The sequence below is a fragment of the Gallinula chloropus genome (assembly GCF_964237585.1).
Source record: "Gallinula chloropus genome assembly, chromosome: 2".
Taxonomy (NCBI): Eukaryota; Metazoa; Chordata; class Aves; order Gruiformes; family Rallidae; genus Gallinula; species Gallinula chloropus.
The window spans coordinates 88,520,113-88,548,040 of NC_140086.1; the positions used below are offsets into that span (position 1 = coordinate 88,520,113).

The following is a 27,928-nucleotide window of genomic DNA, read 5'->3' on the forward strand; positions in this document are numbered from 1 at the left end:
ATGAGTGAAGCTTACCTAGCAAGTTACGAGCAGACTGGCTGACAGGATGGAGCAAGACTGGCTTATAGGGACACTGTCCAGCCAGAATTCCTGATGGTCATAATGTGGAAAGCTCGTGTTAGTGAAGCTGGATTTGAAATGTTTGGTGTTTAGGACTGACAGGTAATGCTCTCTAATGTGCTCATGCTGTTTCTTCTGAGTTTTGTGTTTTACTGTCTTCATGCAACTTAAAGCAGTCACTCAAGTTTTACCTACTGTTTCTTTATATTTATTTATTAAGTAATATGACCCTTGATTGCAGGTGTTGACAACTCCAAATCCAGTGTTCTGGGCTTACTTTTACAGTGCTAAACTTTGAACAGTGCTAAACCAGACAGCATGTTTTAAATACTGTTCCACATGAAAATTATTTGGGACTTTTAATACTAGACCTACTTGAGATACGTTAGCAAAAATAGCCTTGCAGTACTGTACCAAATTGTATTGACATAAGCTGCTTATCACCCTGGTCCTATGATAAAACTTGAGTTTAGATTTTAATCTATATAGTAATGCTGGTACAGTAGTCTATTGTAAGAAGTGTAATACTTAAAATGCTTTACCTTTACGAGGATTTAAGATTACCGCGTGCTTTTAGGTATGTTGTAGAATACCTGGCTTGTTTCTTGCGATGGAAGAGCAAGGGGAAGATCGTTGTACTTGGAACTTGAGTATGTTTAACGCACAAAATAGTTTAGTCATCTTGCAGTCGGTGGAATTTTAGGAATACATTGAAGGATGGCATTTGTGCTATATATAAAGTTCATATGCAGCAATCCTTGACCTAGCACGTCCTTGTTCCTCTGTAGCTCTTTTTAAACATTTGACTACCCACATCTCCCATGCTCGGGGCAAGGCAGGTAGGTGCAGGCGTGTGTGGGGGTTTGCTCAACTTCTGATGGTAAGGAGCACGAGTTTCTCTCTCTCTGTTGTAGTAGTAAGACATACAGATGAACTTCTGCCAGGGGCTGTCATTGTTCCTTCTCAGAGGAGTGTGTGTTCAAGTAGTTATTTTGAGCTTACATTGCTGTGCTTCATGTTGAACATCTAACACTGATAAAACCTGAAAGCTGCTGTTAATTTCAGTGGAGTCATCGGAGCAATTTTGCTCTTGAATTCCATCAAGACTCTAGCTTTGCCTAAAACAGTTGGTTAGCTCAGAGCTTTTGCCAGTGCAGCAATTGCTTTAGACAGGATAAGTATCCTTTGGGATGCCAGGGATTTTACTGTGCTTGTGGCTTTATTGTGCATTGGGAGTATAACAAGTAGGATTCAGTTTTGCATGACTTCACAAAAATAAATGTGCGTTTCCATCATTCAGTTCAGCTGTGCTTTATGGGAGCCGATTTGGGGAGAATGGGGAAAGATCACTTGAGCCATCATTGGGTCTCATCCTGCAGAAGCTGTACATGCTCTTGCACAAGTCGTCATACTTCTGGCGAGTTTCTAAAGATTAGCTTTTTGGCCCCATCTGTTAAAATTTCCACCACTTCATATCAGTGTATACAATTGTAAAACGGTTCAGAAAATTGAGTTTCCCGAGTCCCTCTTTTTAGCAACATATTTCAAATTGTCCCTTAAGTATTCTTTTTAAGAAGTGTGTATAAGGGATGGGATCAGATACTAGCCCAAACCTTATTAGTATAAGATTAATTCAGTTTCAAATTTACTTGGGAAAAAAACCTACTTGGTAGATAATCTCACTGAAGTAGCTTCCTTAAATGAATCCTAAGTTCAAGATGAGAAAGCTGTTTTAGTGTTTCTTGGAAGGCTCTAGACCAATATTGCAACCTTGTACAGCTTTGTTAGAGCACAGGAGGAAGATGACATTTTTTTCCTTGATAGCTCCTTCTCAGGATATTTTGGTTCTTCTTCCTTGCAGAGGTGGCATATGGTGCTTTCCCAAAGGAACTTGTACTGAGTTTTGCTGCTGAAGAGCAGGCAACTCTCTCCCCTTTATGAGCTTTCTTCAGAATGAAGAAAATTTGGACGTAACGGGATTCAGCCTGCACCCTGTTGTATTTCTAATGAAAGCAGGAGTTGGGACATCAAGGCTACCTTGAGCAGCTCATGGTTTTCTGCAGGAAACAAACCTGCCTTTGTGTAACTTGGGTGAATTTCCTGCGGGCGAGTGGGGTGGGTGGCAATGTGTCCGTCTGCGAGCTTGAGTGTGAAGGATCTGTGTGTTATCTGCAGGAGCAGTCTGTAGGGAGAGATGGGATGATGAGTTTAAGAACAGGTGGCTCTTCAGTTTGGAGGTGCGGAGTGCCTGTTCTGTTTTGGGGGTTTAGCTTACAGATGCTATAATCAACTGTAAAACCTGACAAAATACTTTGGAGCAGCTAGGTCTGGAGCTCGCTTGTTACAGTCAGAGCAAGTTGGATTCCAAGGGTTTGGGTTTGCTGCGGCTATGTAGTAATCTAGGTGAACTTTTCACTGTGCTTGCTTGCTTTTAATTGCAAGTAGCATCCAGTCACCTATACGTACCCTTTTTTAGCCTGTTGCCTTTATTATGTCATCCTAGCATGGAAGTCATGCTGGCTGACAATGACTCCTGAGTGAATTCACTGTCAGGTTTTTCCTTGGCAGGAAGAAAGTTTTTCATTGGCAGCCTTTTCCCACTGATAAATATGTAACACTTGATAGAAGTGCTTTTCGAGCAATTTTTGTTAAATTTTGCCTATGGTATCCTTGCTGTGTGATACCATGGTTTTAAGACTCCTCTGTGGTGGTGGTAAGTCTTGTGAGAGCAAGATACCCTGAACTTGGTCTCAGTGGGGAGGAAGAGAGGCATGTTTTCTGCTTTATGAAATTCATGCAAACCTTTCCTCCAGTGGGGATTTAATGTAAGTGGAAGGCAGGATTTTTGCTGTAAGACTAGCAACTATGTTTTATTGTATTGCATCATAGAGTGATAATGCTTGTCTTCCTGTAAAGTAGGAATATGTTTTACAAAGACTACAGGCTTGTCTGTCTTCTACTCTGACAGCTTTGTTTTGCAGTGACTGTTTCTTTAAAGAAAAATAGAAGTTAACACAGTTCAGTAAAATCCAACATTTGTGGTCTGCCTTTGTTTCTCAAGTGAAAAGAGAGCAGCCTTCAAGTAGTGTGTCTTGAACTGCTAATTCCCAAGAGAAACTTAACCACTTCAGAACTTGCCCTACCCCCCATATTATTAGAGAGTGCAGCAGAAGGAGGAGTATAATGAGTAAAGCCAATGCGAACAGTTACATGCCCATAGGAACAGCATAATGGTGGCTGTGTCCCTCTTCCACACAGCAATGCAGAATCAATCGGCAGCTTTGTGTTAAATCTTATAGGAATTTTTAAGAGTCTAAGTAGATTTGAGTGCAGAAATTCAACTGCTACTTTTGGAATGGCTTGCCAGGTCAAATTTAGAGGCATAGATACACACACACACACACACATATATACATATGCACACTTGATCTGTTACCTTTCAAAAGCATCTTTGGTTGCTAGTGGAGACTACAAAGGGAATCCTTGGTTTTAGGTAAAATATAAAACCTATTAATTCTGTGTCTTTGTTCATAAGTTACGACAGTGTAGACCTTCACAAGATAAAATACTTCTAATACTGTAAGTAGGCTTTCTTCATAAGTTTAAAATAAAAATGAGAGCAGTAGAATAGTTTGAGCTTTTACTTATGCTTTTCTCCTCCCCTCCCCCCCCCCCTTTTTTTTTTAATTCAACTTGCTGCTTTATTTTTATACATGTCATTGCGCTGGGCCTTGCCTGAAGTCATTGGCACTGTCCTTAGTTTGACAAAAATGTGAAGGGAAGCAGCCTTAAATGACTGAGAAGCTTCAAAAACATTGTGGGCAGTAGCTTTATCTGTGTTTAATGAAAGGGTTTGAGCAGAAGTAGAAATCTGTAGAATGATCTGGCAGTAAGGGTTCAGCAACAAGCTATTGTGGCAGAGTTTTCTGAAGGGCAAGCAAAGACACTCGAGGGCTTTCGGTGCTTTGGGGTAATCATGGCTTCTTTGTGCTCACACTTAGACAGAACCAGGGCTGGTACTGGGTTTGAAGGCAAGGTGGGTGTGAGATGGTTCTGTTTTTTCAGTTCAGAGGCATGGTGGGGATGGTGCTGCAGGTGTGAACTGAGAAGCTGCCACACACACCTCTGATTTCACCTGGTCAATTGGGAAACATCCCAGCTTTCCTTAGTGGATTCAAACCAAAGTCTTCAGAACTGTCTAGTGGGTTCTTGTTTTTATTGGTTTGGTTGGATTTTTTTCCCTCCAGTGCATACAAGAATTGATGTTCATGGAGTGTTAGCGTGTGAAGTACCGAACTTCTGAAATGGCTTGCTGAGAGCTGTGGGTGGGTTTAATTGCATGTCCTCTCTAGCAGCAGCCACCGTGTTACAGCCCTGGCTCCCTTGTGCCATTCCTCCATTCTCCGTGCGCAGCCACTTGCCTTGAGCTGTGTCTAAGGCCTTTTAGTCAACAAGAGAGGCAAGAAATCACAGCGGCCTGCTTTGTCTGAGAGGGCTCAGGGACGGCTTACAGTGAGCAGCTGATGCAGTAGAGTTGATGCAATGCTGGCCTCGGGCCAGGGGCCCAACAATGTGCAGATGAGGATGACGACCTCTGTAGCTGGCCCAGCTGTAGTGGGAAAAGGACATCCCTAAATTAGGCACTCAGAGTCGTTCCATCACTTCTGAAGAGCCCCAGACTTAGACGTAATTTCTACTGAATAACCACGCTGCTCTTAGGGAGGGTGAGTACCCGAGGTGATGGCTGGGGGCAGGCCGTCTCTCCAGCTGGCCGGGCTGGCTGCACCAGGCAGGTCTCGGAGAGATTTTTTAGGTTTCATTCCGTCAGACCAGTATTAGTAATAAAAATAAGACCCACTGCACAGAAGTGAGCACGCTTCTTATGTCAACACTTCTCCCCGCTCTTATTTTGGTAATGTCTTAAATCGCTCTTTAGAGGCAGGCTTTATTGGCTGTACTTTTCAAACAGGGGGGAATAATAAGTACTTGCAACTTAATCGGCCGTATAGCTGCAGAGAGGGTGGGGTTTTTTTTTCCCTGAGTACTTTTATGTCCCATAATGAGCTGGTATTTTATAACTTGTGATGGTAATGTATTCCATATGCCTTCCATCGCTAGGATAAAGAGCTTTACTCCAGAATCCAAAGCAAGTGGCTGTGGGTATTCATTTAATAAGGTTTGAAGTCTTTGCACTAGGTGGGATGGCAGTATGTTGCATAGCTGGAGCTTCCTCAGGCTGCTTGGGGTGAGGTCCAAGTTATTTAACATCATGGAAAGAGCACTAGTGTCCCAGCTGTGCTTCCCATGAAGCAGCGTAGGGTTTGTGGTTCTAACAGCAGTCTTGAAGTTTCAGTCAGATTCCCTGTTTTTCTCTGTCCTTGTTTTAAATACCACTAGTTTTCCTCCAGGACTTGGGACAAGCTAAAACTGAGAGGAAATCAACCATGAATGTCAAGATAGCTGAATGAGTAGTCTGCTCTTAATTCCTTGAGGCATCTCCTCTAATGCCTTGTGCAGAACAAAAGTCCTGTTGTGGGGTGCTTAGGACTTGCTGCAGTCTTGGAGTCCTGACAGGAATGAAAAATAATCTTTTTTTTATGGTTTCTTGTTAAAATACTCAAACTGGTCTGGTTGGGCTTAGCATTTGAAAACCAGATTCTGCTGTGTGACTCTTCTATATGTTCTGGCATATTTGCCTCCACTATGATCAAGGCAATGATAATTTTTGGTAAGCTTTTTGCAAGGATTCGAATTTGTGTTTCAGGTCACAAAGGATCATCGTTCCCATTTTTTCTGCATGACTGTTGGTAGCAGGATAATATCACAGGCTGCTGCGAAAACTCATTTGCTCCCTTCGAGTACAGTTAAAAGTGAAGAACAATCTGAATGTGAATCTTGAAGGGGAGGTCTGCAAGGCAGACTGAGGAATGCTATTTCAGAACTGCTGCTGCTTTTGCTGAAAACAGTGCTTTCTCTGGCACCTGCTGGGTCACCTCAAAATCCATCTTGAGTGTTTGTGGTGAAGCTATGGTTATGCCATAATTTCTGTAGCTTAAAAGCAAGTCCAAATTGTCCCATCCCTCCTGTAAACTTGGAAGAAAATGCTTGTTTGCCCCAATCATTGTTAGCTTCTCATTTGGTTATTTTCCAGGCTGTAAAAAAAAAACCAAAACATGCAGGTAGTGAGTCTTTTTTTTTTTTTTTTTTTGTCCTCTGCCCTGCAGCATGTCAGAGATGAGCCTTATTGCAGGAGCTGTGCCATGTTAGGATTGCTTCATGCTATTTCCAAGTCCCATCCTGCTTCTCTTGTGGCAGAGCTCACTGTCATTTAAACTTTTCCTGCTTTTATGCTCTTCTGGCAGCAAATACCTGAACTCTTTAAAGCTGCAGTCTGTCTACGCTTAGCTTTCAGTAGGCAAGGCTGCTTCTTGTCAAACAGCTTTTGCTCTTAGTTACCTGCAAAACTTTTGTGGATTTAGGGATCTGGTTCCATCACTATTTGGCATGTCCTTGAGTAACCTCTACTTAAAATTAAAATAAGCTAGTGGCTTTTGATGACATCACCACCCTCCTGCACCCCCCACTTGCGTGATAATAGAACACTGTGATACTATCAAATCTCAATGATTGCAAACCTTTAGCAGGAAGAAAACTGAATGATGCGTGAGCAGACTGTGGGTCAGGCAAAGAGATGTGATCTAATATTAAAGATTTTTTTTTTTTCAAGTTACAGTCTCGTAGACTTGTAGAAAGGCCCAGGTTGGAAGGGACCCCGAAAGATCGTCTGGTCCAACCAGATGGTTGGTTATATAGTGAAGTAGATGGGAATAGGAAGAGAGAAACCATTTGCTTTAATGAAATAGAACCAGTATTTTATTTCTGTATGTTCCAGTCAGGTCTACCCTAGCTTTCACATAGCAAGGGGCAGTACTTGTTGGGAAGAAGAATCCTTAAATTCTTAAGAATTCAAAGGGGCTGTTACCTATATGTAAAAAATTATGGTTTATATACATATCTCTCTCTGTGTTTCTGTAGGAGTAACTGAAGATTCTTACCTTCGTGATTTCCTCATCAAATACAAAGTTTGAGAGAAAGTACTGTTCATACCTAGCGTGAATACTTCTCGGGATACCTCTGGTTTGGCTTTTCTAGTAATCGCTTACTGATGATACGAACTGTTGCTGTGACTTGTGACTTAAAACCTTGTGAACTTACTGGAGAATTGGAGAACTGCCTTTTAGAGCCTTCTGAGTAGTTTTGCAGGTTCAGCTATGCCTTCATATGGCGAGTCCGAGAGGGCCTGGCTCTAGAAAGATGGTTTCTCAGGCTTCTGATATCTACTCCACTCCCCAGTAACTTACCTGAACACTAATTTTTCATCACCCTTTGTGAAGCATGGTCACTCAGCATGATAGTCATTTTACCACAAGACTGAGCAGGGTAATGTTACTTCCCTTGCACCTGAATGCTATTGAGTTTCCTGCCAAGCCTCTTGGCTGAAGCAACACAGTGGGAGCTCCGTCCTCTTTGTTATCCACCGTAACTTCTGAGGTTAGGTATTTTCCAGGACATAGGTCTGCCCAGATGAAGGTGAATTATGCCCTTTGTTCCTGGATAGGTGAAGTTCCATTAGGTGGTACTAAAGTGCATGTTGCTAAATGAGCTTGGATTCTCAAGGGATTGAATCCTGACGGGTTCAATCAGTGGTGGGTTGTGCTTTTCCAGTGAAGGTACAGAGCATACAGCCAGAAACAGGACCTAGAAGGTGACCGTAAAATATAATTTTTGAGGTGACACTTCCCACATCTCTGACAACTATTCCTTATACTACTATACTCTTAATACTTACCAGGCACCTTTTACTCCTTTACAGAGATTTTATTGTTTCTGTATGTGGTTAATTCTTTAATAAATGCTTTGTGGCGTGGAGTCCCATCATTCTGCACAAGCCAGGTAAATTACCAGTTACTTGAGCAACCATCTCTTTGCATTCCAAATGTAAAGTTTGATTCAGCTTTTGTGTTTGCTTAAGGCTGAGTTGCTCTATTTTACTCGCTTGTGTTGCCTGTCAGTCTTTCTGTAGCTTTGCGTAGAATGGGTGTCCCCTGTTCCCCTCTGTTCTGCTGGGCAAAGTGTTTATCCACAGCTTCTGTTGTTGGATTTGAACTTGGTTGGCAGTGAAATTACTGCTTTCTTGGGCACCTATTTTTGTATTAGAAGTCGATACCCTGTGGGCATTAAAGTTTCAGCCTTTTAGCTTCAAGCAACACTGATGTTCGTGCGGATCCAAGCTGGCAGACATCGGTAGCCTAAACGCTAGTGTTTATTAGAGCAGAGCAAGGCTTGAGGGTAACTGTGCCAAGTCTTGGCTCATTAAACCAGTGGGGATATACAAGAAGGCTGCTTTTAAAGATAAGGGCAAGAATTGGCGTGGGGTAGGCAGGGGCGAGAGAACGGCAGTGGTAGGTGTCTTCTATCTTCCCATAGATAATTTGAAAGGAAGAGCAGACTCATTGAGACAAATGAGCTGTCATACAAGCAGGAGTTATAGCAAGTTGGAGTAATAGTGTGCAGCAGTTGTCACTGCTGCAGTTTAATTGGCACTGGCCTGAAATATCAGGGTTGGAAGACAGGAGTCTTAAGTAGTTACTAATTCCTTGATTTTTAAGAATCTTGGTAAAGATTAGTATAGCAAAATGATTTATCCTTTATCAGGATGGGGAAGCTACTTGGAATTATCATTGCCTTTGGTTTGTTTATCCAGGGAACTACTCTTCCCAGGTTTCATCCACACTGGTATTCTTGTAGAAATTTCTACTGATTTAACATGAACATGATAACCTCTTGTGTTTGCAGAAGACTTAGTATATTTGGATGACTGAGGTCTGTACTGGGATGGGTAAGGTTTGATAGGGTAACTTGATTTGGATCTAATACTTCAGATTGGAATGAGAAAATAATGCTGCTTCCCATTTGTCTCCCCCCCCCCCCCCCCAAAAAAAAAGTGGTCCTGTGAGAGGAGAGATGCTTCTCTTTGTGTTGCTGTTGTTAATGATGGTTTCTGTGGAGTAGGATCTTATTAATAGATTAGAATACTATAATCTGAGCCATTTCAAGTCATTTAACAGATTTGGTCTAATTGGTAGTCTTACTAATAATCTGAATTGTTGTATATAGCGAGTTCATTGCAATACAGACAAAAGAACTTCACTCTTTCCAAAGTTCTACTCAGACTGAAGCAGAGTCTCTGAGGGGTTTATATAGGTTGCATCTGTTTACATTGTGGCTGAGCATACTACCTCTGCTGTGGGGTTTGGAATAAAGAGGGTGAGCTGGAGCAGCTACAAACTGTATTCTTTGGGAAGCTACAGAAGCCATTCAAACTGTGACCTTGACAATGCCCAGGAGACATGGAAGTGCAAAGGTGTGGGTCAGCGTGCAGTACATCACCCCTTTTTGCAGTTACCAAGCAGCCAATGTGAACTCAACTGTAACCAGTTAATTACTGTAGAGGATGAACATTTGATTTCCAGCTCCCACAGAGAAGACTGGTACTGTTAGTTGGTGCTTTTGTGACTATTGCAGATTATTTCATGTACTGGTCTGGTCTCCACAGCACCAACCTGTCGTATCCTTCTACCTATGAAAGGAGACTGTACTGAAGCTGGTACTGAGTTACCTGCCTGCGTGGTTTTGAAGCTGTGTTTCTTTTTTTGTACTGCGGCCTGCAGCTTAAAAACATGCTGATGAAGTCTCAGGATGACTTGAGTGAAAGAGGCAAAGATTTTCCGTGATTAAGTGGATGCTTTTGTTTCTATTTCAGGAAAGCCCCACAGCATTGGCAGCTCCGAACGGATTCAGCTCTCAGGAATGTACAATGTTCGAAAAGGGAAAATACATTTGCCAGTCAACAGATGGACAAGACGCCAAGCTATCCTTTGTGGAACATGCCTAATTGTCTCATCAGTAAAAGAAAGCCAGACTGGGAAGATGCATGTCCTCCCTTTAATTGGTGGAAAAGTAAGATATTTTATTTGATGTATTTGCTCTCTTAACTTCTCTCTCCGTTTTATGCACAGAAGATTGCATTCAATTATCATGATTCTTAAGCCCTCAAAAACTTGTTCCCCTAAATGGGGTTATCAAAGTACATAAATGACTTTTGACAGTGGTCAGAGTCATATTTAACAGTTTCCAGCGTCTGGATTAAGATGGTAAAGAAAAGCAAGGGAAACATGTTCAGTTCCCTTTTCATATGCTCAGGGCTAAATCTGTTACGTGTGCAGTAGTACACAGCCAAAGTATATTGGCACCCACGTTGTGTGTGATCTGCACCACGCATGCCTCTTCATCCATCCTTGCTGGGTTGTGCTGAGACCTGAAAACTAACCAGTAAGGGTATAGACTTGTTTTCAACATTAGACTTTAAGGGGGTTTTGCGAGAGTTCAGCATTGTTTGAGCAGTCGTCTAAAGTAACCCATCAGCAACAAACATTTTTGCTTTTGAAAAGCTGAAACTGGACTGTTTTGGTGGGGATCTTTTTCTCGTTAATTACATCTGAAACACAGGAGGTACAGTATGAACACGAAGAAAACTTTTTTTTTCCACTGTGAAGATGACTGAGCACTGGCACAGGTTTCCCAGAGGGGTTGTGGAGTCTCCATCCTTGGAGATAACTCAAAAGCCATTTGGACACAGTCCTGGTCAAACAGCTGTAAGTGGCCCTGCTTGAGTTAGGGGAGTTGGACCAGATGGCCTTTAGAGGTCCCTTCCCACCTCAACCATTCTGTAATTCTGTGAAACTTTAGTGAAGACATTAAGTTTCAGAACACTATTACTGGCTTGATTAACCAAGATAATGGGGAGAGAATCATTAGCTTGAGGATGAATGTCCACCTGAAATAATGCTCTTTTACTTTGCAGCTAATAAATTTGATTCATAAGAGTCAAGTGGGAGAGAAACAAGCCTTATGATGTTATATATGCAGACTAAAGTCGATTCATTAATATTCTGTACTAGCAGTGTGGAAAGTAGTCCCTTATTCTAGGAGCTGTTTTTTCCATCTTCTTTCATGATTCTTCAGATCTTCTCTGAAGGTATTGAAGTAGAGACATTTTCCTCTTAGCAGCAGTGGGCGAATTCTGACAGTGAATTGTATTCATGGCTGTAGCATGCCGGAGAGGACAGGATTCAGGTCCTTTTCGGGCTTCTCTTTGAGACTAAAAGAGTTGTGGGTTTATTTTTTTTAAATTTAACAAGAAGAGGTTGTGTACCTTTTTAAAAATCGTTTAACATGGGATTTCTAAGTTGGTTTTGTGCAGAAGTTCCTCCTGTAATCTAAAACATACAGACTGTTTTAAGAAGAAAGTTGACAACAAATTTTGAAAGGAGCACTAAGCGGAGAAAAATGTACTGAGGGCTTCTGCTGACAAAGCTTGGGAGGAGGATGCTTGGCACTGAACTAAGTGTTTTTTTTAAATTATCGCTCAAAAAATATTCTTCCTCAACCCCATAAATACTCTGCACTTCCTGGTTTCCAAAGGCTTTCCAGAATGCAGTGCTGAGACACTGAGACCATAAGTTGTGTGGGACTTCTCGTGTATGGTAGCAGAATGATGTATTCTGGGTGTTTTTAGCAAGTTGAGAAATGCCAAAGAATTTAATTGGGCTGTAAGAGAACCATTTTGTTAAGCCTGTTTTTAATAACCGAGTATAAATTGTACTTCTCTAGGTTGTAGAAAGATAGTCTTAAATGTGTTGCACTGGGAAACCTTTTATGGTGCTCAGTCTCTCTTAAAATGTTGGATGTTCTTCGTGTTTTTCTCACTTGGTTCCTTTATCTATTTCTTCTTATTCCTTGATTGTGTAGATTTCATGAATAATTTGACAGCCAAGATCCAGTGTGAGTGCTTGAAAGGGTTAGTCCAACTAACTCTACTTGAAGAGCTTCTCTTGGGTGCACTTCAACTTCACCCTGGGGAGTTCTGCAAAAGAGACTTTTGATTCTTGTTCACTAACAGTTTTGTGTCTCTGCCGTAGGTGGAAGAAGTGAAAAAGCACCAGCACTGCTTAGCATTTAGCTCCTCTGGACCTCAAAGCCAGACCTACTACATTTGTTTTGATAACTTCACTGAATACTTGCGATGGCTTCGACAAGCATCAAAGGTGAGAGAAATGCTAATATTTCCCCCCAGTTCTGTCTTATCCAGGTGGCAATCTAGTCCCTCTACCTGGTTCACTGTGATGAACTTCTGCTGCTGTTAGTGATGCACAAAAAAACACCTCAATTTGGGAGCTCTCAGTAACAAGCAATAGAGAGGTGAATTTTTCTGCATTTATACTGAGACGACTTTCTGCCATGCTCATGTAAGCACAGTGCTGATAGACTTTCTCCCTTTTCTCACCTTGATCCAGCTGGATGGAAGGAGTGAGATGATAAGAAAAAAAAAAAAGGATAATAAATGTAGCAAACAAAATTTCAGTTTAAAAAGCTTTGTTTCAGTGTTAATAAAACCTAAAGTATAGTTGGATTTCTTTTAATTTGTTCCTTCCACAGAGCCTAAAGATTAAATTACTAGAATTAAAGATTCAGGGTTTTTTCCTTGCTTGGAATTCTTACTGCATCTCTCTTCAGTTTCATTGCAATTTGATTATTTTTTTTTAAATAAGAAATCATTTTATGTCAATAAAAAAAGAACCAAACACTAACTGGAAGCTTTCTAAGCTAAATCTTATCCTGTGCTTAGAGCACAGTTTATTACGGGAATTTAGGTCCTGCATTATTTCATTTGTCTCTTCAGTTCCACTTCACGTTGTTGAAAGGTTGTTCTTGCAATTACCTGTTTTATCTCATAATCCTGCCACTTTTTTGATAAATCCCCTCTGAAGTAATTTATGTATCTTGCTCAACTAACTTTTTATTTTCAATACACAAGTTCTTCTGCTGTGCTGTCAGCACACTTTGGTGTTCTACTTGGGCCTAAACTGCCCATTAGTTTTATACTCCATGGGCTGCCTGTTCATGCTCTTTGCTATGTTGAAGCAGCTTGGTTTTATGTAGTACTACTTAGAGAAATTTATGGCATGCTAGATCTGTTCTGTCTTTTTTAGATTGCAGTAATGTATTATCCAGCCTATTGCCAGTGGTAGGTACGGTCGGGGTTGTGGGTTTTTTAAGAGGTTTGATTATTATGTCAAACTTTCTTTGAGTGGTAGCTATTGCACCTCCCAAAGCATGCATCATTAAAAATGTCCTTGTTTTTTTTTTTTTCTTCAGTAAGTTTTAAAATTCTCTTTAAAGATGCTTTTCTGGCATCCCTGCTCAGGTCTGTTAAGCCTCAAGGTAAAAATCCCCAAGGCATGTTTTATGAGATGGTGAGGCATGGTCTGTCAGGTTTTTGAGTTCTTGCTGCTTTGTGGCTCTCTCTGGGAGAGCAGTGCCCTTTCATCTCCAGAGGCTTTGACATCGGATAAATGAAAGGCAAATCTAATGAGTGAGAAAAACACTGGAAAACAATGAACTTCAGAAGTAGAGATAAATGGCCAGAAAGCCCCTCTGAATTACTGGCAGCACAAGCTTGTTCTGTGCCATGCTGTGCTTCTCTCTTTCCCTCTGGTTCACCCAAATGACTAACAGCACTGGGACAGTAGCCAGCATGAGAACATATCCCTGTGCGCTCGTATCATCCTCCCGTTTTCCTTATGTAAGAGCGGGGAGAGAAGACACAGTCACAACGTGGCTTTCCAGGCTGTCAGAACCAAAGGGACCGGCTACGCTGGGCTTCTTGTTGACAAAGCACACTTTGAGGGGCATGGGGGGGAATGAGGTTTTGTTTTCCCCAACTCTCCACCCCACAACCCCCCAAAACTGAGATGTGGCCTTCTGGATTCGTGAATTTTGAAACAGTATTTTGCTGCTTCAAGTTGCTTTTTTAATGTTTGGGTTTTCTATCCTTAGACCGAAAACCAGACACAAGTATGATTGTATGCAAGGCAGTTGTGTGGGATGTACTGTGCAGTAACACTGTTACTGGCAAACAGAAACGGAGGAACTACGAATGGTGCAAAAAGTAACTCAAATTTCCTCCAGCTGCTGCTGTAGGTGTCCAAGAGCTTAATTGTAAAGTGCTTTGTCCCTGATTTACATGTATAAATGAGGAAAAGTTTCATCTTCAGCTCTGTAGTTCAGGCAAGCTGGTGTTCTCACACAGGAGAAAAAAAACCCCAACGTTTATATAAGGCAGTCTGCCTCAGGTGCTTGGAAGCTACTGAAGTTCAAAGAAGTTGAAATACTCATGCTAACCAAGAAAATCCAGTGTAAAGCATTGTATGTCTAAAGGCGAGCAAATTTAGGAAGGGAGATGTTACCGTGCTCTAACGTTGAGTTTCTAGTTGGTTCATACGGGCTAGGTCACATGATGCCATGGATTCTTCTTTAACCGTGGCGGTGTACAGAGTACCTGCACTTTGGTGAATTATTCTGAACCATATTTAAGGCTGTGTATTAATTATGGATGTTGTTTAGTGGCATTTGTTTAGAAACTGACATTAGAGTTATGTTTAGTGGTAGTTTTTCTGCAGTTCTTCATGCTCCTGATGCTGCTGAAATCTGAGGCTTCTGATGCTTACAAGTGTAATGAAAACTTTAATTTCAAATTTTAGTGCAGGAGGATATCCCTGGTAAAGGATTTCATTAAAATTGCTCAATGCAGTTTTTAACAGTGAAAAAAAAAATGAAATCATCTCTGTTTTCTGCATACTTCAAAAGAGCTAGAAGATGATGTTGTTTTAACTTTTAAATAACAAGCTTAATCTTGAAAGGAGTCTTTGCAAAGAATGCTTGCTCTGCAGTCTTCCTCCCCACAGAATATTGGCAATGTTGACTTTTTAGTGGTGTTCCAGGATGAGACAAATCCGAACGCATCACTCCTGCAATAAATAGATGTATGCTAGAGAAGATTTGAATTCATGTTTGCAGAGACTTGGCCTGAATTTAATTAAAAATGAACATCACTCCTGTAGAATCTGATTCATTCTAACAGTGAAATCTGTCTTAGCCAAGGCAGCTCTCCTGCTCTGCCCCAGTGAATTTTGGAAGGGGATTGTGAATAGGTGCTAGGGTTGGTTTTCCTGTATGTCTGTGTCCTGAGGTGAACAGAACTCCTGTTTTCAGGACGGACTGGAGTTATTGCACAAATACTGACCTAAATAGCAAATTTGGTGGCATACTTACTCCCAAATAGGTCACTTTGAGGCTAAATCAGCATATCTAAACCAGAATATTTTTAAAAGCTGGAAATGTGGCTTTTTTTATTAATATTGATAGTTCTATACCACAGTGCATTTCTTTCCTTTTACTTCTCAAATACTGGCGTCCTAATTAAGGAAGCTCAAAAGGAAAACAACAACAAATAATTTGGTCCTTTGTGATCTAATATGTTCATTCTGTTGCCAAATGTTGAAAAATAGGCTTATGCAACTGGGAGGGGGAGTGGCGGGGGAAGAAAGGGATATCTTCATGGCTTTAAAGAATTTTGTCTGCATAAAGTTGGCATGGTGGTTCTGGAACCCACACAATTACTTACAGAGCAGCTCTGATCTGCCACTGTTTACTACTTGAATGTCAAACACAGAAGGACGGGTGAAGAATGTGCAGTGAACAGCGAAGAGGACGTGAGGAGGGCTTTCCTCATTTGCCACTTCAGAAAGGCCCCGAATGCTGCCCGCTTAATGTAACACCCCAGGGTGAGAGAGGCTTTATGTATAAGGTGTAACTCCTTACACAGATCCTGCTGTTGACAGTGCTACCAGCTAAATTTAGTTTATTGTATTTCAGTGTGTGAAGCTGCTGTGCTCGATCCGTGCTCGTGGCATGGATTGTGTGGCTGGAGTAAAAAGGCTTATCACTCCTCCGCGTTCCAAGGCAGATAGTTAAAATGGGATGTCAACATCTGCCTCAAATTCACTATTGCAGAGCTTAAGCAGGGATGTGCTGCCGAGTTTTATCTAGTTGGAAATAGCATGCATCACTGGGCATGCTGAGACGGGTTATCTGACCCTGCAGAACTTCTCCCCCCTTGGCTTCAGGAGAGCAGGAAGTGTGTCGGCAGCTTCACGCGACAATTGTTTCCTGCTTTAGTGCTCGGTTCAGATGGGTAGGTAGAGGCAGAGAGGCGATGAGAGGCAAGGGCTATAAATAATGCATGGCTGCCTCACATAAGCAGCCTGTGCATGGCTGTGCTGTACGTGTGGAGCGGTAGAGATGTGAAGGCACGCGGCCGTGTTGCGTGCGCACCATCGACCACTTCCCAGGCTGAGTTGCAGAGCTGCACTGTAGTGACAGCGTGTTCAGTGGGGGAGAAGCTGTTGTGTGGGCCTTGGGTGGCAGGGTGGATTTGCACCTATACACTAAAGAACACTCCTGTTTAAAATAAGAGGAATATCCAAGAAGGGATCCTTGACTACAAGGCTGTCGAATAGAAGAGTTTTCTCTTGTGTGCCTTTGTGTTCTCCCTTCCCTGTTTCAGTCACCTTTGTCTGCAAGCCTCCAGTGGAAATGTGTGTGGTGTTCCAAATGACCCTAGCCTGCTGTGAAGGAGGAGAGACTAAAGTATGATGTCAGTGTACATTATGTTTAAAAAGTGCTAAAAATAGCAAGAACAGCAAATTCAAGGAAGAAGAGCATGCTGCTGCGTTGCTCTTATTCCTTTCAGGTCAGTGCAGAATGCTCTCTTCTTATCCTTATTTGCATCATGAAACTAACAGAAAATAACAGATTTAAACTTAGTTTATACATGTAAGTAATGCAGGACCCTCTATAGCACTAGTCTACATCTTTACTCAACTTGTGTGGAGACCCACCTGAAGCATCAGTGCAAAATTAGGTTTTTAGCTTTTTTTCTTCCAGAGTTACCTAGTTCTGACTGTCTCACGTTCTGGCTGTTTTTTCAGTACAGGTTTGGCAATTTGGTTCAGAGACGTTGTGAAAAGTGAGTCTGAACCATGGGAAGAGGACAAAGGACTATGACTCTAGTAATATGATTTTTATTTCTGCTGAGGAAGAAAGGTCTTGAGTTCTGGCTGCACACACAAGCTTGGTGTTACAGATCATATTTATATAAATAAATTCTATAGAATTTAAAAAGATAACTCCTGAACTTGCTCACAGTTCTGCAAATATATTTTCAAAATAGGAGACTAAGACAATTGGTTAGGCATTGGAACATGTTGTCCAGGGAGGTGGTGGTGTCACCGCCCCTCAGGGTGTTTAGGGAGACGTTGGATGATGTACCTGGGGACATGGTTTAGTAAGAATATAGGTGGTAAGGGGATGGTTGGATTAGATGATCTTGGAGGTCTTTTCCAACATTTATGATTCTATGATTAGCTTGTGCAAGTGTCTTACAGGAATGGTGCTGGGGAAATGTGATTCAATGAGTAACAACTGAGCGTTCCTGCTAGAGATGTATCCGCTTTTCCGCCGTGCTTCATCCACCTTTGAGCTACTGAAAGATAAATCAGCTGCGGAACTGCCTTTTCCTTCAGCACTGAACATTCTGCTCATTAATTTAAGTGATGGATCATAAACCATATCCACTTGTGCCTATAGCTTCATCTTTATCTCCAATGCTGTCAGATGCTAAGGTCTGACTTTCTCATACAAGGCGTGGTTAGCCAGGAGAAAGACTAAAGTACAGATTCCAACTTCAGTGTGGAATGGAGACTTTGCAGAGCTTGATAATACAAATTATGGCCTTCGACCTGTAAAGAAGGCTTGAAGCAACTAGTCTCAGCGTTAAATTAGCCCTACGTTGTGTTTGTCTTGGCTTGCCCACTAGACAATTGACCTGTTTTATATGTGTTTTTAGATGCTATAATGAGCTGTAATATCTTTGCAGAGTTCATCATTGCAGGGTTTTTTATTAATAAACCTCAGTTTTCTCTGGAGGCATTAGAGAATCACAAAATTGTTTAGGTTGGAAAAAGACCATTGGGATCATCAAGTCCAACCATTAACCAGACTGCTGCCAAGTCCAACACTAAACCATGTCCTTAAGCACCACATCTACACATCTTTTAAACACCTCCAGGGATGGAGACTCAACCACTTCCCTGGGCAGTCTGTTCCAGTGATTGACAACCCTTTTGGTGAAGAAATTGTTCATAATATCCAATCTAAGCCTGCCCTGGTACAAGTTGAGGCTATTTCCTCTTGAAGGACGGGCTTTTCTAATACTTGCTAGTCAGAACCAGCTCAGAATACCTTTTCGTAATGCCTTGATTACAGAGCAGTGCCAGCAGCAAGGGTGGGGGAAAATCACATGCAAGGGTACAGTAGTTTTATTTTGTTTGGGATGTTACTTGCTGACGGTACTGCCAATTTATACTTTAGAGTCAGTGGATATGGTATCTCCTCTCTAAGTGTTTGTGTAGCCTCCTGAGCAATCCATGTCCCACTTCTGGAGGAAAACTATAGAGGACTTTACTGTCATTTCCATGAGATCTGAATTTCTAGATAAGTAAGTTTTACTTTTAGCTTTGGCTATTGGTTATTACCTTTGGTAATTCTACAGAGAATTGTTACGTGCAACAAACAGGCTATTTGTGTTGCAGCTGTCAACGTCAGAAACTCCCAACTTTGTAGTCTTTGTCCATGTGTTTGAACGTAGCATCCAGATTCTGGCTGCCGTGTTTATGTGTGTGCTGGGGACAGGTTGGAGGTCAGGGATATACTGGTGGCTGAGAGGGTGACCATGCAGGAGTTGGTTTGTTTCTTACGCCAGTAGCACCTGGAGGCGTGAAAATGGGTCTCCCTACTAGTATGACCTAAAAATGAGTTTAGTATAAGGCCACCATCAGTAAAAAAAATAGCCTTTAACCAAATCCAAGGCTCTGCAAAAAAACTTAGGGTTTTTTGAGGGTAAGAACTACCCAGGTTTCTTCTCGTTTGTGAGACTATGAAGTGCCATTAGCCTGTTTGCAACAGTTGATTCAACGTCTAATGAAGAAGAAAGAATCCAGAAATATTTTCCCATTTTTCAGTTTGTTTTTTTGTTTTTGATTTTTTGTTTGATTGGTTTTATGGGGCGGGGTGGTGGTGTGTGTGTGCGTTGAGCTTATCCTTACTGACAGGAAGTGTGATGACTCTAAGTTTAGTACAAGGAAACCATTTTTTTCCTCTAATATCATAAAATGACAATATTGAAATAATGCTTTCTCTAAAAATAGATCCCTAAAAATAAACCCACAGCTTCCTTTTGGCGGTGACTACAAGTATTCGAACATAAACAAACCCCTGGTTTCCATGTGGAACTCAACTTCCTTTTTTTATGTGTGTGAAATCTTCACTATTTGGGATCTTTGCTCTCCAGTTCTATCTGGTCATTCTTGCTGCGGGTCGTTTCTTGTCATCCTGAGTCTGAAAGCAGAAGATTGGGCAAAAGCAAATTTGAAGCCAGTTTTATTTCTCTCTTGATGAGAGCTCACATTTCAAAGTGTTCTGCCTCCGTGTTCCCCGCAAAACCTATTATTTTGCTTCTTTTGTTGTTAGAGGTTAGTTAATGTTTTGGAAATGAACTTCTGAGTGGCTTAAGTGTAGTCTCTCTCTCTCTCTAGTTTGGGAAGGAAGCTTTGTGTTCAAGTTCAGCTTAGTTAGTTTTCTATGTCAGAATAGTTCAGCTGATTCCAAAGTGGTATAATTGGTGACTTCAAGCTTTTATCTTAATTTCTGTTCTGAAGAAACTACAGCTTCACTGTTTTAATTCTTCGCTTTTTTTTTTTTTTTGCTGAAATATAGTCTGTGGTCCTTGTTTTGGACTTGCTGCCTTCAGTTAATAATAAAGTAGTTATTGAAGTATTGCAGCCAGGAGTGAGAACAAAAAACTAGGTATCGCCCACACATCTGGAATAGCTTTCAAGTAATGTCTTTTGAAGCCTCTACATCAGTTCCGATATTGTTGAAGCTGAATTTGTGCAGCTCTTGCATAAATACAGGAAAGCATTGCTGTGTCTTACAGCTAGAAGCTCAGTGAGGTGCTGCAGATGTTCCCTTTTAAGATATGTTCAATCCAGGAGGATCCCAAAGTGGTTTTGGTAATCTCCAGGGGCAGCGGGGTGGGAATGAGCAGGGGGAAATGTTACTTTGCTCCTAATGATGCTCAGGGGAGCTAAGTGTCTGTGGTGAGCAGGTCCCATGAGTTGCAGGAACTGACATATTACACATTCCTTCAGTATGTATAAGGTGGTAATTGAGTAGATGTAACACTGTGAGTCTTTCCAAGCAAAGTCTAGCAGGGAAGAAAAATGGAGAAGAATTATTAGTAAAAACTAATTTTAGGGATGTTTGGTCTCCTTAGGCTTCTTCTGTAGTCAGTGGAGAAGGAGGAAGGTCTCCAAGGAGAAGAGAGAATGAGTTCTAGAGACCAGTTTTAAGCCCCGAGCCAGAAGAGCTATATTCATGATTGTTTGTATTATAAAACATTTGGGTCAGAAGACCTTGCTGAGTTACTATGAAGTTGCGGCTTGAAAAGATTCCATCTCACTGTGGAATTAATCTATATGATGCAGCTGTGTAGGAGAACCTAGGTCAGAAACGGAGGATGTAGCACAACCCCATTCTTAAAGCAAACAAAAGCCCCACAGCCCTGGCCATGTAGGCCTGGGAAGACTCAGACAATTCAGCATCTTTTGGAGGTCTCGCTGGCAAAAGTCTGAAATCTGTAGTAAATGATGAAAGGTCTTTGATGGGCTGCTCATCACAAAGACTGCTTGATGCCAGTACAGCAGCTTGTCTTGGTAAAAAAAAAAAATAGTCTAACACGAGTCATAGTAGAAAAAGGGATGTTTCTCAGTTTTTGCAAGACTGTTACCTGTTTTGAAATGTTTACAGTTTAATTGTTTTTAATCAAGTTGGTTTAAGGCTGTTAATATTCCTTGCTCCACCAAATGGAGATTTGTATGTCTGAATTGTAAGTAGCTTAATGCTCTGGCTAATTACTGTCCCATAACTCCAGGTTGCATCTTAAGCCATGTCCTTGCAGGGATCTCATCAGTGGGAACATCCCAGAGTGACTATCACTAAGGTAACAGTGTTGGTATCGCTCCCTGTGTAATACTGCTACCAGAACCTGGTCTTTAAAAGGAGTGCTTTTCTTCCTGGAGGAACAAACACACTCATATTCTGGTAATGACTTCACATAGTACCAAATATTTTCAAATGACAGGTGATGAATGTAACTTTGACAAATTCTCACTTTGGAGATCTTGATGCTAAACCTGGGATACTGAGTTTTGCGTCAGTAACGTTCCCTCTCAACTCCCATCGCGAAGGATAAAGGAGCACAGCTTCTGCTTCATTTACCTCTGCATTTCCCCCTCCTCATACACGTTCGCTAGTGCTGTTTTCAGTTAAGTTGTTAGAGATTTACATAGGGAGACACAAGCTTTTTCTGCATGCTATATAACCCTTGGTTCAGAGCTAAGGGGAAGATAGCAGGGACAAGCTAAATAATCTTCGTGCCCTGGAGTCTTGCTGGCCTCTGAGCTGCTTGTACCAGAGGCTTTTGGCTGCATTGCCCGTGGAGGAGAGGTGGAGGGAGAATGCCCTGTGAATGCTGCCGTTCCAATGTGTTCTCCTGCCCATCACCATAGTAGGTCATTGTGGTGCTTACCTATGGCCTTACCTCTTGGGTTTGTGAATCTGTGATGTACTTCCAAGCCTCTGCTGAATTCTGTCTTTACTTAGCATGAGTTAATGTGCATCTGGATTAATGTTTGAAAGAAAATAAGAAGGAGAAGCCAGAAAACCCATCACTTTTTCACCCTTTGGACTGTGCCGATTTTAAAAGCTGTCATTTAAAAGTGAAAATATATAGCTTTAAAGAAAAAGAAAATCTTTTAATTTCTCTATTCCCTTAAAGTTTTTGAAGCTAGCTTGTTTACCAGTCTGAACATTTGCTCAGCTCTTGGCTGTGGCTGAGGGCACCGTGTGTTTCTTGGCTGCAGAGGGAGGCATCTCTGCCGAGCGGGCCTTTGATGTTTGAATAGAAAGGAGGATTAGGAATTGAAGCAAGGTTAGTTCCGAGGTGAGGAGGACCTGGTTACTTTACGCAGTTTCAACCGTATGTGTAGCTGTTTAGTTAAGCCTTACGCAGGCATTGGTGGGATGTGATGATTATCAAACTGTTTAAAAACAAATCCTAAAGGAGAAATGTTGCACTGCCTTTGCATTTGCATGTCTGCAGCAGGTGTAATTTAACATTGTCAACTCAGTTCAAACAGACTGGGAATTTGGCTGCCTGTACGGTGTGGGCTGTTTAGTTATTTTAATTGTCTTCTGTTGAAGTCCTAAATAGTAATTTCTTATCTGAATAGAGCTATAGGGAATGGGATGAGGGTAAACAGGAAAAAGACATAATTACATTGGTTTAAATTCGCACCACAGGTCACACCGAAAGATGTCCTTGTGTAAACAAGGCTTGTGTTTGTCCATACAGCTGGGTTCAGCTGTGTCCATTGCTGACACCCTTTGTCAGCAACAGATCATTTCTGTAGTATAGCCAAGGCTTTGAAACAAAGACGGTAATCAGTCTTGTTGCATAGCTTGGTGACAGAGGTGGCATTATACTGATGGACAAAGCAAAGTGGGTTTTTAGCCCTCTTGCCAAGAGGCAAGAATATTGGTTAGTACAAGTATTTTTCTGTGCTTTTGTTGCCAGCTGCTAGAGATTTACATTGCGCCCATATCATACTTTCACCCATCTTGAAACAGTTTTCTTTTTTAAATTAAAAAAATTAAAGACAAAACACCATAGCAAAACCCATTTATTTAAGGTACCTCTGGTTTTTTTTGAATTGCTGTGTAAATTGAAAATGGCACAAGTAACACATTCTTAAAAGTGAGTTTTCATATTTGGGAGACTTCTAGTTCTTTGTTGTGTGTGCAGCTCTTAGGTGGGGAGTAGCAGAGGACGTACTGCCCGAGGGAGGGAGGGGGCTCTCCCACAGCGTTATTTGTGGTGGTATTCAAAGAATAAAGCTGCGTTTTATTGCTGCCAGGGGAAGAATCAAAAGCACGATGACGGATTTTTGCTCTTTGTAGTACATGAGCTGTAGTTGTATGCCACTCCTTCAAAACTGCTCTTCAGTGTGCCACACTCGCATGGAGACAAAAAAAAGGAAACAACTTTACAACACTGTAGGCCAGGGCTACGTAACAGAGGTTGCAGCAGGAACTGGAGAAAAAAAGTCTTCCACTGGATGTTGTGGTTTGATATGCAAAGTTGCGTTTGGCCTTACTCAGCTGGTATCATAATGGGAGACATTGCAATGCAATCATGGGCTGTGAAGTGTTTAAAAATCATACTCAGGGAATGCAGAAAGCCACATGTTTCATCCTGCTTCATTGTATTTGTGAAGATTAAAAATTCCAACTGAAAAGTACTTCAGAAAGCACAAGATCTTACTAAATGCTTGGTCTACGCTGTTGTTCATGTGTTGTCTGTCTTGTGTCTCTGGCAAAGGCCAGGCATTGACTCTACAGTGTATGCTGTAGCTACCCTAACTAGGAGATTGTCATACACCATCTTCCCAGAGGTCATAACCTCTACTGTTTCCTTAGTGTTACTAGTACTGGAAATACAACAGGGGGGTTCATGTGAAAGAGTGTTAAGGTCTCATTTTAAGGACTCATGAGTGTTAAGGACTGAGTGACAGGATCTTGTAGAGAGGTTATGCTGGGCAATGGCAGCTTTTGCTTAGGGAGTCATGAACTGTGCTGCCTTGGCTTTGGTTTTATATATGTACATAAAGCATATAAACCGGTCGTACTTTCAAGTTTTCCAAAGGAAAACACCAAATAAGCCATAATGAGCACTTACGGTGGGTTCCACATAGTTCTAGAAAGCCTTTCCCTCTAGCGTTGCTGTCACACTGACTGACTCTTCCATATTTTTGTTGGAGCAGAGGTCTGTTGAACGCAGCCCCAAGAACTTGCTTGGATATTTATTTACACTGCAATGTCTTGGGGGTTTTTGATGGGTTTTGTAATTACTATATTGTCATTATTATTATAGTAGAAACCCTACTTTTGGCAGATGATGTCCTTTCTGCCTGATGCTTTTTATTCTTTGACTATAAGGGATATTCCAGTCAGCATTTTCTTACCATTTATCGACATAATCTCTGCAGTGATTTCCCACGGTGAGTGAAGGAAACCCATAGCTTTATTAAAACCTGTATCGTCTCTTAGAAAAATGCTTTGCTTTTAATAAAAAATAGCAAACACATGCATAGTCTTACTGCATTGAAGTCAATTGAATACGATTGCAAGACTGAAATATCCCTTTATTGTTTGGTGTGGGAACAATGTAATTTTAGAATTTCAGTACACTTCAAAACAACTGATGAAAGTTTCTGGTGAACCAGAGAGTATTGTTAAGATGTTGTTCTCCTTTGTTGCTCTTCCTTGTTTTTCATCTTGTTCCTCTGTTCTCTATGTATTTGTTACAGAACAGCATTGAGCAATGAAAAGAGAAAAGTCTTTATCCCTGCTTATGAGAATGACCATGTGTTTATATGTGTATAGTTCAGCAGTTACTTCTTACAGTAGTGTTTTGCTAACAAAAAAAATTCAATAAAATTACAGTTGATTCTAGAACTAACACATTTTAAAATGTGATTTTAACATTTACAGTTATCTCTGTGGTAGAGGCATCAATTCAGTACATGTCAATTGTGCTAAAATCTTAACTAAATTTTTTATGTAACAGTGATTCCTTTAAAAACAAACCAAAACCCCCAGAACATACAACTTGTAAAGACAAAACTACTTTCAGGTGGATTTTTTTCTTTTCCCTCCATGGGGCTTGAAGATTTTAAGAAAGGATTTGCACTTTTTTTGCCTTTTTTTTTTTTTTTGAGATGAGAGTAGAATTTGGATTTGCTTGCCTGCTTTATTTAGGTTCACACTCAGAGTTAACAGTTCTGGTACTTTGGATATTTTTAGATTAACACGCCTTGCTAAGTACTGCTCGGTTGCTTATTACTGTTTGTATCACATTCCAAACACGCAGTTGGAGCGGCAACGTGTATGTAAGCATTACACCTGAAATTACACATTCTCCTTTTTAATTTAATGGTGTCAGCACTTTTTCATCCCTCTTTTGTTTTCATTGTGGTGAGAACTATACTGTACCGGGCAGGTTCTGGCACCGTAAACAGACTGAATATACACATCTTTCAGAAATGACTGCTGAGAATAGCCTATGAATAAGTTTTGTCTGATACTACAAGGGGAAGAAAAATACAAGCTAAAGTAACAAAAGGACTGAACTAATTGAGTAACAAAAATTTGAGCGTTTTAATGGATGTGGGAGGACGGGATTATTGACGGTCACATTAGAGAAAAACACCGCGCCGTCTGTTCCTCTCGCAGCTCATGGCTCTGTGTTTGCAATAGAGACCACTTATCCTGAGGCCGGTGTAGGCTTGCATTGGAGAGGAAAAAAAGGAAGAAAACTCTCCTTCCCCATCCTTCCAGTGATAAGCTGCTTCACTTAAGCCAGCAGAACCTGATGTCTCAAGGCTTGGGGTACTTGATGGCGAGAGCTGCATCTCTGCCCAGAGGGTTGGCCGGTGTCATCTCTGTCAGAATTCAGAAGCTCTTACAGACTGTCACTGGACATTGATTATGAATTTCTGGGTTTTTTCCTCTCTTGGTGCCTTAGATAATGTGTTTGTACTTCCAGAATCATAGCATGTGCTGTCTGTAAGTGTCAGTGACAAAATTAAACAATTGTCTCTCTTGCAGTGAAAGCTGACAGAAGGTGTAACCCTTTGAGCACTGTTTATGCAATCCCAGAAGTCTAAAATGGAACTGAAGCTTTTTTGTTTCTCCTTTGATCTAAACAGTGCCTGCTCCAAAACTGCCTCTCATCCTAATAGCGTTCAACTCCTCTTCCTTGCCCACCATCCTTGTACTGCAGTATGGTGGTGCTTTGTCATGTAGCTCTACGACTCTACTTTGTGAAAGGGTATTTTTAATAGATTAAGACAGGAAACACAAGAATTCTATGTTGCAGTGTTGTGTTTGGTTTTTCGATGGTTTGTTGTTTGGTTTGGTTTGGGTTTTTTAATAGACTAGTAAGTGAAGCACTGGGATGTAGTTCACCCAGCTGTATCTTAGAGATTTCATGAGAGGCAAAGTTGCTGTTACTAGAATTTGTTGCCTATAGGCGTCTCGAATGGTGGTGGCTATATGTAGCACTAGGTGGTATGATTTCTGTAGGCTCTCTAGACTGTTTTACCTTCCCCTTTGTAGAAAACAATGTTAAAGCCCCGTATCTCAATGTTGGGGTTTTTCCGCATTTTTATCACTTTATCTTGGATAGTTTTCTAATTCACTGAGAAGAGGCGAGTTCTCGGTGCTTTGTTGCAAGCTTGTTTTTCTGTAAGTGGGATAACTTTCTCTTCTTCCATTTAATACTTGCTTTTGACCCTTGAAACTGAGATAGGGTGATAACTGTTACCTCTCACTTCCACTTGGTTGGGTACACCAGCCAGTCATGAAGCAATACAGAAAACTTCTGTGCTCTGTTTTTGCTGCTGTTACTTCCTAACTAAAGGGCTATGCTAAAGTTTGTCAAACCTCTTATCTTTTTTGTCTGATCATAAAGTATTGCATAACTTCATTGATGAAAATGAATCCCTTTCACTTCTTAGTTTGTCAGACCTTAGCGCTTTTCCTCCTGCTACCCATCTGTGGTTTTAGCACTGAGGCAAAGCAAGATCATGGTGTAACTTGCAGCGATAATGTAAACTGTGTTAGATCAGCTACGTATGCTGACACTGACTTCCGTGCTTGAAAACCATTTATCTTGTGCTAGTAGGGATGAAGGAAATGTTCTTGTTTTATTACAGTGTTAATGTATTGGTGTACCTCTTGACTTTCAGGTTGCATCACAGCGCATAAGTTCAGTGGACCTTTCATGCTGCAGCCTGGAGCACCTGCCTGCCAACCTGTTTTATAGCCAAGACCTCACTCATCTCAATTTAAAGCAGAACTTCCTGAGGCTAAACCCTAGCCCATCCACAAGCAGAGCGCTTAATGAATTACAAAGGTAAAGTGATATGGTTCTACTGGTCTTCCTCCAGCTCTTGAAGCCAAATGACCACTGGTCCGTGGGAACTTTTCTATAAAAATATCACTACTTCCTTGTGTGGAGCATTGGGTCTGGCAGTAACACTAAGAAATTAGTTAATCCTGTGTGTTAGAAACGGACTTGCTTTCATAAGGAAGTTAATGCTTTTCTTGCAAATAGAAGGATATTTTCAGTCCAAAATGCTGTTCTCAGAACATGTTGGTTTTATCCACTTGCTGAGGCCAGACTGTAGTTCCTCAATGTTTGATTCACCTAAGTTGAGTATGAGTGGGTGACCTGCCCATCAAAGGGGCAGATCCTTGGTAGGAACAGGACTGTGTGTGACCTGACTTACAGGTTTTTTGTCACCCTCCCAAGCAAAGAAACCCCTGACTTAATCAATTCAGCTTGATTCTTGTCCTCTTTCTACTTTGCTCAGCCCTAATTCTTCTTTCCTAGTAACTATGACCTTCCAGTTGTTCTTTCCGCTGCAGCTCATCTGAGAATGTAACAAATGGATAGACAGCAGCACGATCGGTGATCTGCATGATTTAATGTATGTGTCCCAGAACTGTGGAATCAGCAGGCTTTCTTTGTTCAGCAAGATGAATGTTTCCATACTGAATATAAAACCGTGATTTTAATTTCAGTGGTAACTGAATTGTAGAGTGCTTCAGGATTGTATTTGTGGATGGTCCTGTTCAAATGAAACGTTTTAAACTACATTTC

The 27,928-nt window shown here is 41.2% G+C and overlaps 1 protein-coding gene across 1 annotated transcript in view; it reads left to right on the forward strand.

Moving 5' to 3' along the window:
* PHLPP1 (PH domain and leucine rich repeat protein phosphatase 1) overlaps positions 1-27,928 on the forward strand; it is a gene marked incomplete at its 5' end in the record, with an annotated part of 145,042 nt that overhangs the window by 68,324 nt on the left and 48,790 nt on the right. The window contains 3 exons of the mRNA XM_084260264.1: positions 9,884-10,080; positions 12,102-12,227; positions 27,012-27,178. Coding sequence (XP_084116390.1) covers positions 9,884-10,080; positions 12,102-12,227; positions 27,012-27,178 — 490 coding nt within the window. The remainder of the gene's footprint in view (positions 1-9,883; positions 10,081-12,101; positions 12,228-27,011; positions 27,179-27,928) is intronic.